General features: G+C 38.1%; 1 protein-coding gene and 1 long non-coding RNA gene across 10 annotated transcripts; one reads left to right on the forward strand and one right to left on the reverse strand.

Moving 5' to 3' along the window:
* Positions 1-1065: 1065 nt before the first annotated feature.
* Positions 1066-6376, reverse strand: LOC133740125 (uncharacterized). 9 transcript variants are annotated; one of them, XR_009861025.1, is made up of 7 exons: positions 4630-5185; positions 4044-4172; positions 3838-3936; positions 3341-3474; positions 1811-1882; positions 1544-1698; positions 1066-1386 (listed from the first exon to the last, which is right to left on the reverse strand). It is a non-coding gene; the product is annotated as an uncharacterized LOC133740125 (long non-coding RNA). The 9 variants fall into 9 exon arrangements; XR_009861029.1 differs by lacking the exon at positions 1811-1882; XR_009861026.1 differs by lacking the exons at positions 1544-1698; positions 1811-1882.
* A 2210-nt stretch (positions 6377-8586) lies between these two features.
* On the forward strand, positions 8587-10105 carry LOC133735526 (transcription factor RSL2-like). Its single transcript, XM_062162927.1, has 4 exons — positions 8587-9280; positions 9382-9645; positions 9743-9874; positions 9967-10105. The coding sequence occupies exons 1-4, from the start codon at positions 8636-8638 to the stop codon at positions 10060-10062; spliced, it is 1137 nt and encodes a 378-aa protein (XP_062018911.1). The 5' UTR covers positions 8587-8635; the 3' UTR covers positions 10063-10105.
* The last annotated feature ends 3151 nt before the right edge of the window (positions 10106-13256 follow it).

Consider the following 13256-nt stretch of genomic DNA (forward strand, 5'->3'; position numbering starts at 1 on the left):
AGGTGAGGGACATTAGGGTTTAGGTCATTAAAAGTGCTGTTTAGGTCTCTGATTCTTCATTATCCTTGTGGCTAGCTTCTAACTGATTACAGAATCGATAAAACTTATATACAAGCTAGTTTGACATTACATATCTCCAATACTTCTATCGAAAATTTCTACCATGTTCCGAAATATAGTAAAATATCCATCATATAAATGTACCTATTAAGTCGACTGGGTTTACCACTACTAGAATTTTGTTCATAGACATCGGCCCAGAACCGATGTTAAACTAATTTTCGACCGATGTCTTAGTGGGTGTAGAGAAAGATATAGACATCAGTATAAGCGCGTTTTTAACCGATGTCCCAGACAACAACCAACATCGATTCTAAAAAACAAATCGATGTATAATCGTTATAATCATCATATTTTTGTATGTTAGGTATGTCTAATTCTTCATATTTTCACATTTTATGCTTAATAAAGTATATCTCGAACAATACCTAAGTGAACATTTAAATCGATTACAATTTCAGAAATGATGTCTAATACACTCGTAGACATCAGTCTCTAAAAAAATTTGTTTGTTCGTGTCCATTTTTACGTGCATCTTGCCGTCTTATTCTCCAGAGAACGATGTATGTACCTTTAGGCAACATCAGTTAATCTATTAAGAATGATGTTTTATGTTACTAGGAACATCGCTTTTCGTTAGTTGAAACGATGTCTAGTAGTTTTGTAGACATCATTTCTATTTTTCAAAACCGATGTCCTGTATTTCATGGTAAATCGGTTTACTTTATAACAGCTGATTTGTACGTTGACACTAGATAACGGTCTGGTGTTTAGATATCGATGTGCATTGATTTTGTGTACATCGATTTTGGGGTGACATTTCGATATGTTGATATTCATGAGACATCAGTCCAGTTTTAGGTACTGATTTCTAATCTCTGAATTGACATCATTTTCTGTCATTATTGTTTTGTTCCCCATTTATATACATCAGTTCATATATATAAGAATGATGTGCAAATAATCATCTAGCTGCTGGTGGTGGGAAAATATTTTGAAATACATTCTCATCATTCAAAAATTGGGGCTTTCCATTAATTTTCTCATCTTCATTCATGATTCTACATAATTCACAAAATAAAACCCCAAAACCTACAAAGGCTAGCCTATAAACATATTAGCAACCAACTACAAAAGTTCAACACCAAACTTTGCTTCAAAGCAAAAACTAGTCTTACTCAAAATCATGTTGGTAGCCAAACTCTGTATATAATCAGCCACTTCAATACGTACAAAGTCGTCTCTTTGACAATTATATGTAGATGCCGGATCAACAAAGCAATGGTGTCAAATTCATCTCTTTGAGTAAGAAGTTCATGCAAGTACCTGTGTCAAAAGCAAAGACATGAAATTGCAAGCAAACTCGTTTTCCAAATGCAGCAAAACCCCATAATCCCATATCACCTTTCCACACAGTTACATTGCAAGTCATGTGTAAGCAAAGGGAAAAAGAAAAAAAAGGGAAGACAGCTGCAGCCATTACCTAGCTTCCATAGTTATGTATCAAATCAATCTTAGAGAAGACATTTATGTGTGGGAGCTCCATATGTATCATGGTTGATAAAAAAGAAGAAATGCAGTAACATACTTTGCAACGTCACTGCATATATGGGCATCAACTAAATGCGTTGCAGCCAACTGCAGAAAATCAGGAAGCCAACCAAATGAAGAGCAGAAGGCACATCAATCATTCATGGTCATGGTGAATGGTCAAAGCAACAATATCACAAAAGAAGAATATAATCATAACTTGAGGTTTAACTTCTTTATGAGTTTCATGATAATATTCCTGGTGTTGGAAAATCAAAGAGAAGATAGTGATCTGCAGTAACATTGATAGGCAGCAGAATGCTATTGTTAATTTTACCACTACTTAGGGGACAAACTACAAGAAGAATGCTAACATGCCATGTCATTTGAGCAACTTTACAATCAGCCAAATATATATGCTTGCGTAATTTCTGATTGTGGATTTCAAAATGCATCACTTATTATTTGAATTTAAGTATCATTGGTTGAACATTTCAGTATAATTCTGAGCAACCATAAGACTAGCTCCAATTTGAACTGATTCTTGATATAACAATGAAAATCACATACTAGCGAATTATACAAACGCTCAGAGAAGCTATCACAGAGAAAAGAAAAAAAGAGAAAAAGAAAAAAAAAAAAAAAAAAACACTATCACAACAACTCCAAGAAGCAGTTATGATGTATCATAGGAAAACAGTATAATAAAACTGCCCATATAAAGAACTTGATGGGAAAAGATAAGAATAAGGATAACAGAAGCCAGATGCACAAACCCTGTATTCAGAAACATTATTTTCATAATCTGTAAAGCACAAGATAAAATGAAAGTTAAGAGTATCAGGCTTAAGGATTCAAGGAGCACTCTTCTCCATAAAAAGAAAAAGAAAAAGAAAACAGGATTCAAGGAGCACAAGAAAAATGGTATACTTATATGCACATGTTTTCAGTGACATCAGTAACTAGCAAAATGAGAGACTTCCAGGGCCTTAACTGAGCTCCTGATATAGTCAGAAACAAGTAGAAATTTAACATAATCTACATAAATGTGCTTTTATTTATTTGTATAATAAACACACTTGAACTGACCAGATTGTGAATACCTACCCTAGCACCAATTACTGAACAGTTCTTTATTCAGGTCAGCCAGTGTTAGGTTGGGGTAAATTATGCTAAAGAAAACGTTTTGTATTATTCTCACATAGCCACTTTTGCAGCAGGACATTATCATGCACTCTGGGTACATAACACCTTGAAGAGCACATATCAACCCATTGTTTCCCATCTCGTTCCAGCTTTTCACTTTTATCGACTGGATCATCTTCAAAAGTCAAACCAGCTATACATATGTTCTTCTGCTAGTTGATTATCAGAAGAAGTCTCACCAAACACTGCCTAAAACTAACGGAAAAAGCAGCAATAAGCCAAATCTTTTCAATCTAAACTACTTCGACTCTTGGTAAACCAAAGAACATATACACTATGTTCTGAACAGTAGTAAAATCAGTAGTAATTTATAATTCGGGAATCCACCAAATTTCCTCAACTATTCTAATTTATTGGTAAAATATGTTTTCTTGATAACAACAAAAAGAGTGTGACCATATAAAGAAACAGACAAAATATAAAAAAAGACTCGCACAAGGAAATGGTTTTCATGAGCATTTATTTAAATATCTATATTTCTGCCGCACTTATGTAAGCATATGTATTGTGTAAAGAAACATGTATGGCAATAAAAATGACTTACTTTTTCCCTTCCACATCGACACCATGTACCAGAAACTCGTCTGCATACTTGGCAATGAAGTCTAATATTTCCTTGTCAAGATACACGTCACTGAACTTTTGCCATCTATCTGTGACAATTGCATATTTACCTTCCTGCACATAAAAGACCAGATACACATTAAGGCCAACGAATAAAAGAGGGGCTTGAATAAATTAATGAGATGGCGAATGTGTGACAGTTGCTTATTAGGCTAAAGCACAAAAGCCTATTATATATTAAACATGGTACTTGAAAATGCTTAAAAAAAAAAAAATACAATAGTTCCAGTAGCTTGCTGCAAAACTCGTCCACTGTGTTCTAGCATTCATAATATGATCTGAGTTTTAATAAACTGATATTTCAAAGGCAATAATTAAAACTGCTCAAGAATACGTAGTCTAATGAGGCTGCTTAGCCTCGTAAAGAAAGTGAACAAATGAAGGACATAAGACGTATAATTCTGGATAACTTCATACCCTCTTTCTACAGCTAAGGTCTAAAACAAGCCTTTCTTTTCCAACAACACGAACAAGATCTTTAAGCCTTTCAAGGTTTTGCCCATTATTAAATACATACTGCAAGAAAACCATGACAAGTTTTAGAAAATGTTTTCCTGATATTAATTGTTCTAAGAAATATACATGGTTTTTCAATTTTAGAAGAGGAGAAAAACAGAACTCACAGAAGTGACAATGACGTGGGTAGCCCCTTCTTCTATGTATTGCAAAGAATTATCTGAATTGATCCCACCTCCTACCTGAAAACCACCTAGATTATACCAGTCCTCGTAGCAAGTTCAGCAGAGGAAAATCTGTAAGTTTAAACATATCATCAATCATAGAGAACAAAGTGAAATAGCACACTCACAAGGTTTATACTAATCTCAGCATGTGCAATGAATAATGAGAAATCTGATCCTTTTGCAAAAGTTGGCACCTCTTTGATATCAATTTCCCTAAACCTCGTAATCCTAACTGATGCAAGTTAGAATAGTACAAACGCACAATAACTTCTTTCAACAAAATGTGTAACTTTCAGACCATGATCCTATTTACAACAAATAAAAATAATCATGCAGTAAACTCTGAGACCATGATGCTATTTACAACCACACATCCAGTAGATAAACACAAATGATATATCTCCTTAGTTTAAGAGTTGAATAAATAAAGAACAAAGCATGGTTGAGTTCAGAAAAGGATTTTACATGCAATATTGAACTGGAGGAAAATAAAAAACAGAGCAACTAATATTGCTGAAGGCCATACCTTCTGTGAAAGAAACCAGATTTCCAATCCTGTTGCGAGCAATTGAAACCGGATTTCCAAGCCTTCGAGGAAGCAAGCACATAGCAATACTAGATATAACTCAATCAACATAAAAATTACAAGTATGGCCCACCAAAATGGCAATAGTAAAGCTAAAATGAACCAGGTGTGAGAACATTGGCAAGATTTCGCACTCCAAATATTGAGTGGAAACAGTATAACATACTCAACCTCGTTCAAGATACGCAAAAAATAAAAAAGTTCACCTTTGAAAACTTCAGTCCGGATTTCCAAGCCTTTTGGGAGCAATTCAACCTTTGAAAACTTCACCTTTTCCCAATCAGCCCAACCAACAGCCCAGAACCTCTACCTGTAGAACATCACTATATAAGGAAGCAATGTTTGAGGCCTCTTCTGCTAGTGAGCTTCATAAATCACAATCAAATCAATACATCACACAACGAAATCCAGTTACAATCAAATCAAATTGCTCACATATTATGTATAGCTTCAATTCCACAAAAGTTAATCACATAAACACAAAAATCGAATCACCACAGCAAAATAGATCGATCCTTTACATATATAAAGCTCAAGATCAATCAAACAACTAATAAGAGCAATCATGAACAACTACAAAGTAGTTCTAGATTAGATTTTTATTTTCCTAAAATTAACACCAAAAACTAATCCAGATAACAAAATCTCTATACAAATAACACATACATGCCAAGCAATTTTAAAATTCCAAATATTTCAGCGAAACGGAGCAGAGCAAAACCTTTGGGGCTTCAAAGACAGAAGAAATCTGAGTGAGGCCGAGAGTGATGTGAGCAATTGTGTGAGCCATGTGCTTCTTCCCACTCAAGGGCGTGACTGCAAAACAAAGTCACAGACTCGGCGCGTGCCTTAGTTTCGTTAAAAACGAAGAAGAATATGAAGGTGAAGAAGATGAAGTGATTGCGATAAAGGAAGAATCCAGTGACACGACACTGGCCACCATTGGAGTCCCATCGGTGAGGACGTGAGGTAGTCGCCTGGAGTGTTTGGGATGACGTGGAAGAAGAGATCGAGGCAGGGGTTGCCGGTGGAGAGAAACGTGGCAGAGTCGTTCTCCGTCAGGCCCATTGGGAGGTCGTGCTTGGTTCCGACGTCGTTGAAATTCGCCACCATCAGGTCCACGAAGGATTCGCCGGTGGTGGGTTTGGAGTCGGGTTTGGATTTGGGTTGGGGTGGCGCGCGGAGCGGTGGTGGTGGGTGAGGGTTTGTGGAACTCGGGAGGACCGAGAATACTGGGAGGAGCCATGGCTCGATTTGTGTGAGCTAGCTACCTGTGAAACTAGGGAGGGAGAGAGAGGGAGATGAAGGAAGCAATGAGGAGCTCCAGAATGGCGGCGAGTTCGAGTGAGCTTAGGGTCCAGAATGGAGGTCGAGTTTGGGAGGAGATCTAGTTTGGGAGGAGTTCAGAATGAAGGAGGTCGAGGGAGAGTAACATTAGGGTTTTCCATCTGTTTCTATTTGGGCGCAATTTTTTTTCTAAGTGTGAAAGTTTTGAGTTTTAGTCCCCGCTTCTTCATTTCACTTAAAAACTTAGCGTTTTTTTGCAAAAATAGGTTCCCGCAAATTTTCGAACTAAACTTTTAACACCGGTCATTTTAAGAACTGGTGTTAATGACATACATTTAAATCGGTATTTTCGTAAAACGATGTTAGATTACTTTTTTACATCGTGGGCAAGTCTGACCGATTTAAAACATGTGATGTCTATGAACAGATTTCTAGTAGTGTACACGTACAAATAAGAAAGCTTATGCATGCATTTGTCTTGCAAACCTAATGACAATCAAAATGAAGTTATGGTATTGATAAAAAAAAAAAAAAAATGAAGTTATGGTTATGAAAAGGGTCACGTGGCTTGAGGTTGCCATGAACTTAATTTAGTTTAGTTTGAGTTTGTTATGTATATGGATGAGTTGTCATTTCCTATTAGGCTATTACAATGCAGAAATCGCAGAGCCCCAAACCCTAAACTAACCCTAAAATCGTGCGAAGAGGCGATGAATGTATTAGCCAGAGTTTCTTTTCTTCAATTAAGGAATAAAATCAGATTTTAAGGGAGCTCGAAATATGCCCCGTATAGATTTTATTCCTTTGCTGTGTTTTTATGGTTTTTATGGTTTTCTTTTGTTCTTCCAAAGGTCGTGCAATGGCCGGTGCCAAATTTTGCAAACAATGAATAACAACGAAGACCTTATCGAACTTTCGTGGAACAGATGGAGTACATAATATGATTAGAAAACTTGCAAAAATAATCACTTTCTGACGCGTGGGAACTAATATAGACTGAAACCGCAAGACTCGGCAGAATACAGAAACGACAGTTGGGTACGTACGTGTTTATTATGGCTCTATATTAGGCTAGAGGGATTGCATCGAACGACACACATGCAAGCAAATTAATGTTATAGCAGCAAAGCCTATACAACTAGTCGAATCCCAACATATCGTTGTGTGTAAATTGCAGAATCCATTTTTGGGTTGCTGTTTATTGATTAGTGATTACTCTGTTCGATCTACTACGTGAACAGAGCACATGTTAATGTGAGCTCTTGGATCAAGGATATGATGCTGATAATAATGCTATAGGATCGATCATACTTAATTATTTGGATTATGCTAGCTGATTAAATGATGTATACTTGAAGAGTTGTGGGATGCATTGGTTATTACAAATTATGATTCGCATGTGGTCTCTTTAGCATTACTACGGGAGAAAAATGTTTTCTTATTTAACAATCTTGACAACCTAGCCGTTAATTGTACCATTATCGGGTGAAATCTTGTTTAGTATTATGGTTTTAGAATGTAGAGGCGTGATACTTGATATGTTCAAGGAGAAACAATACCCTACAAGGAGTATTAAGATACAAGAAAATGAAACCCGAAAATGAATAGAGACTATAAGGGCGAGTGATGCTTGATGATATGCCTTAAAGAGACGGAGAAATAAATAACTTGGCAAGCTAAGACTGGTGTGTTGAGGGCGTGTTATTGCCTTCCTCTGTGATTGTACTGCCCAGGGCAAAATGATAATTCTATTATATGGGAGGGCTGACTTTTTAAATACATAGGATATGGTACTATAGATGAGTTGTAAACAGTACTTACAAGATATTTAACCTTCTCGGATTGTATAATTGTTAATGGTAGATACTCTTGAGCTGCAGAGCTCGGATCCGAAACAATTGTTAGGTTAAGGTCTTGAGGAAGAAGACCAAGAACGAGTTTTGCGGTTACCTTGTCGGAGCTTAAACAAATGTCAGACTCAGCCCCACGATGTTGCCGACCTCTCCCATCATTTTCTTTATTCCAAAACAATTCCGCAGCCCTTAATTTATTCAATTAGACCATCCACGTTCTCACAGTTCCAACACAATGCCAGTGTTTTAATCTTCATCTTTGCGCATGCTGTGTACTCTAAGTCCATCCGTCTTAATCAGCTAGCCTTTGTTCCTGACCAATCAGCTAGCCTTTGTTATTAACAACATTATCACATTTTAAAGATTAACTAATCACAGTTAACTGACCTTCAATCATTTGGTTTAGACCCTTTTCCAGTTTTCCCTCATAATTATGGGAGCTTCATCTGGTCTTAGGTGTTTTAATCTCATTGAAGGTTTCTGCTTATTTTAATCCTATCATTGCATGAACTGGGCCAAATGGGACCCATCTCTGAGTTGTGACTTGCAAGGTATGAGGGCCCCACAGTGGACTCCTGAAATCAGTTGCAGAGAATGAGGACCTTCCCCCATCATCAATGATAGCTTTAGGGAATTAAGAAATGAAGTCAATCACTTGCTAACATTCCTGTGTAGCTAGGGCTTCTGGGGTGCTAATTGGGTATATATATGTGTCCAGTCCTTTGCTTGTCCTCAGTGCAATTAATCGAGCTTCTCACACCCATAGGCTTATAGCACTATACACAAATACACACTCATACATATTAATGGAGTCTCTTGGTGTTTTTGCTGAGGGAGATCAATGGGAGTGCTTCAGCAGATTGTTCTCTAACGAAGATCAAGAGCTAGATTTCACACCGCATTTTCTTGGTCATGAAGGTTCATTTCCTTTCCAACACAATGAGGGATTCAATTTTGAAACCCCAACCACCCTTTTCCCCAATCCTGAAGCTGGTGATGAAATGGGATTGAACAGGTTCAATCAGAGCTTCTTTCATTCTTTAGACTCTCTCAGCTCTAATATGCACTATCTTCCTCAAGAAAATAATTCTGGTTATAGTGCTGGCAGTGGCATTTTTACTGCCATTCTGAACCCGGAGAATTACTACTTTGGTGGTAACTCTTGCCATACCCCAATGAGTAATGACATCTCTACATCCGTTGATGTTTCTATGACTGGTAATACTGAGAGCAATTTTGGGTCATTCATCCCGGCATTTAGTGACATTGGGATGGAAGGAGCTGTCTGTAACACTGAATATTCCGGCAGTGGCAGAATGGGCTTTTCAGATGACAGTCAACCACCAAAGGAACTGCAACTCAAGAGGATGCAGGATGCGGCGGCAGAGAAATCCAACACTGAAGATGCATCTGAGAGTAATCCAAAGAAGAAACCCCGTTTGTCGAAAGATGTAAGCATTGATCATTCGAAGTTTTTATAATCAATGACTTATATTGGTTCTGTTTATGAAGCTGTGGTTCTAATTGTCAACTTTCTCAATTATTGCTACAGAAAACTAAGAAGAGCAATGCGAGGTCAAAGAAGGGCCAAAAGGCTAACTCAGATCTGAAGGTGAAAGATGAAGACGAGAGTAACACAGGAGTGGACAGACAGAGCTCTAGCTCTTATAACAGCTCTGAGGATGACAATGCTTCTCAAGAAACCAATGGAGCAGGAGAAATTTCAGACCCCAAATCATCATCAGCCCTTAACTTGAATGGCAAGACAAGAGCCAATAGAGGGTCTGCAACTGATCCCCAGAGCCTCTATGCTAGGGTACGTTATTACATTTCATCTCAAATCTTGCAAAAACAAAAACACATGTGTATACGTACGGTTTCTCACAAATCTTCTTTCGATTCGAATCTTGCAGAAACGAAGGGAGAGAATCAACGAGCGATTGAGAGTCTTGCAGAATCTTGTCCCTAATGGAACAAAGGTTGACATCAGCACAATGCTGGAAGAGGCAGTCCATTATGTCAAGTTTTTACAGCTCCAGATCAAGGTGAGACTTAGTGCAACAATTTTTTTTTAATAAATCTAAAATTGTTTTCTTGCTTCAATAGTTACTGATTTTGGATTCGTGCATATATGCAGCTTTTGAGCTCCGATGACATGTGGATGTATGCTCCTATTGCTTATAACGGAATGGATATCGGTCTCGACCTGCATAAGATGTCTCCACTTCTATGACACAGCAACAAGATGCTATATTTTTTTTCCCATTCCCTTTCTAATTGATAATTATCAATATAGCAGAGAAGAACAGAAAAAGAATTAAATGTATATTAATTTAAATTCCTAACTTGTAATGAGTTGAATTAAATAAGCTCCAGTTTCTATCACGAGGAGAATCCTCAGTTATTTAATATATGAACACGTCTGATCTCTGATTCTAAATGCACCATGATGTACTCTTGGCTATGGACTTTACACTTTACAGAGAAGACCCTTAATTGGGAACCAAATACAAATTAATCAATAATTATATGGTCAAATATATCTATACTTATATTTGAGAGCATATAATATTGGGTATGATAATCTTTTGATCTGATAAAGATCTAAAATCATACTTAAAAAAAAATCTAAAATCATATGTTCATTGGATGTCATCAGCTGCCTGCAGGCTTTCCAGCTATTCCCTCTAATTGTTTATTAATACGCGGTTATGAAAAAATATAGTTATAGTCTAGTTACTAGTTCTAAGTACATGATAGAACAAGAAAAAATTTGTGTCTAAGCGGATGTACCAGAGATTCGAGTTCGTCATATTCTTCAAATGCACATCTATCTTGCTTTAAAGTTTGGAGTAATTCTTCTTTCTAATGAGTTACTTTCGTTTTTCACCTTTAAGTTGGCGATGATAAATAGACTGAATTTTTTGACGTAAAAGTTTTCTATATTTAGGCATGATATCCTCAAATTCTCATGTCAAGATTATAGAATTATTCTTCAATAAATAAGATTTATTCTTGACCCATAGCACCAAAATTAGCCAAACTTATCCCACTTACCCAGCAACAAATTTTTATTCTCACTTACCCTGATTAAAACAAAATGACATTTTTTCCATTGATTTAATTAATAAACTACATTTTATCCTCTCTCCCTCCCCCAGCATGATTCTCTCTCTCCCCAATTTCCACATCCGGTTTCTCTCTCTCTCTCTCTCTCTCTCCGATCTCTCCAACTCCGGCATCACGATCGTGGACGACATGGCGGCGATAGTCCATACCTGAAGCTCCGGTCGGAGCTACCGGAGTCGAACTCTGTCTCGATGCAGAGCCTCGCGGTGGAGCTTGCCGACGGCGCGTCGGAGCTTCTGCAACTCGTCAACGACGTTGTCGGCGCTGGAAAGTCGGTCAAAGGCGGCGGATTTGACAATCCGATTTCCCAATCCGTCAAAAACCAGAGTTCGGTCATCACTGTCGATCTTTCAAGATGCAAGCTTTGCGACCCCAAAACAATTTTGACTACTGCATTTCCGTCTCCGACAAAGATCCGGCCGAGCCCAACCGGAAAAGAAAGCTCCGGGAGGATTATTATATGAGGGTGACGGTGGTCTGGGATGTGATGTGAACCTGCTACTGCACCGACGATCCCACCAGGGCTATCGTTGATCTCGATTTCGACATCGCCACTTTTCGCAATCTGGAATATCGGCTCTTCACCGTCATCGACGACGACGTTGGCGTCGTAGACAACATGATAACGGGAATTGGGCATTGTTTATGGAAGTGTGCCGTTTGATGAGGTTAATGAGATGGTTCACCGAATATGGCATGTCGGCAATGAAGCTTTTCGGTCTGGGCGACCAAAGGAGAAGCTGGATGTAACGGTGATGGTGAAAAAGGTTCTATTAGGGCAATAGACGTTTATTGGGGCAATAGACGTTTTGAATTGATGTAATTTTCTCAATTTTTTTATTTAATCAAAGTTTATTTGTCTAAATTTTAAGAGATTAGTTCCCATTCTTGCGACTAAAAGTTCTGTTAGGGTGCAATAAACATCTATTGGGGGGCAATACATGGTTGATAGACGTCTATTGGGGGGCAATAGACGTCTATTAGGGGGCAATAGATGTCTATTGGGGGCAAAAAAACTTTCTGGTGAGATTTTCAGCAAATTCCTGTGGGCGATAGCCGGTGACCGGAATCCAGAGAAAGTTGACCGGAATCCGGCGAAAGTTGACCGGATTCTGGCAGTCGGTGACCGGGCTCCGGCGAAGTCTCCCATGGTTTCTCTCTCTTCCATTTTTTTTTTCTCTCTCTCTAAATAACAAAGGGGTGAGGGTAAAATGGTATTAAAAAACAAAAAAAAAAATCTTAATGGGGTATTAGGTAAGACCTCCTTAGAGTGTTTTGGGTAAGAGGGAATTAAAAAAACTTAATGGGGTAAGTGGGAAAAAAATATCTAAAAATTGTGTAAATGGACAAAAACCCTAAGTAAATTGTTTTTTGTATAACCACTAAATTAATATCATTCTTCTTAGATGAGAGGCAGCCGGCTCAGGGGCTAGCCCTACTACGATTGAGGGTTCAAAGTATTTTTTTTTTATATTTGATATTTCAAAACGGAAGATCGAGCATGGGATCCAATTAACTTTAAATCTTTTTATTGGGGTTACTTTTGTGCAATTGGAAGATGTCATTGGATTCTTCTTGCTTGTTCATTCAAGTTTTTTTAGTTAATATCTTTTAACTGTCAGACAAGTGAGAACATAAAAAGACACCAATAACGAACTAAAAAAATTAAGAGAAAATTATGACAAGTCTAACTTACTAATGAAGCTAGATCAAGTGATATTACTAGTTAGCGGGGTTGTAATCACTAAATTCTAAGTATAACTTTTTTTTTTATTCAAAAATTCTAAGTTTACTTCTTGCTTCCAATCATTTATTAAAAGAAAAAAAATGTTTTACTTTCCTCATTTCTACACAAAAAACAATTTCAACAAAATAATAAAGCCAGAATAAGGTAGCCTATCTCTCTACTGTTTCTCTCTCAACTAGAGAAACCCTAAGGCCCTAAACTGTTTCAACTCTTTCTCGTCCGGCGGCGCCCGGCTGTCGGTGCCGGCCTCCGGCCTCGCCTGCTGTCATGGGATTTGCTGCCGGATGGGAGATCTACATGCCCATAGGGCTTGGTCGGAGGAATTTGCACGGGTTTGTTCAGATGGTGCAGCCGGGTGTGCGGCGAAGGCGGTGTTTGTGTTGTACGGTCCGGCGACCGATCTCTACTGCGAGGTTTTTTGGAGCGGCGGTGCCATGTTTCGATGGCAGTGGGGTTTCGAAGCCTGGATCAGGGATTGGTTTCTGTTTTGATCCATGTCGTTGTGGCGTGGCTCGGAGCGGTTTGGATCGATCGCCGATGGTGTGGTGGGG

The sequence above is a fragment of the Rosa rugosa genome, chromosome 3 (assembly GCF_958449725.1).
Source record: "Rosa rugosa chromosome 3, drRosRugo1.1, whole genome shotgun sequence".
Taxonomy (NCBI): Eukaryota; Viridiplantae; Streptophyta; class Magnoliopsida; order Rosales; family Rosaceae; genus Rosa; species Rosa rugosa.

Excerpts from the sequence above, each read along its gene's own strand:
- LOC133735526 (XM_062162927.1), top strand. The coding sequence starts at position 8,636 with ATGGAGTCTCTTGGTGTTTTTGCTGAGGGAGATCAATGGGAGTGCTTC. Across the intron at positions 9,281-9,381 it reads AACCCCGTTTGTCGAAAGAT|AAAACTAAGAAGAGCAATGC; the intron begins GTAAGCATTGAT and ends TTATTGCTACAG. Across the intron at positions 9,646-9,742 it reads CCCAGAGCCTCTATGCTAGG|AAACGAAGGGAGAGAATCAA; the intron begins GTACGTTATTAC and ends CGAATCTTGCAG.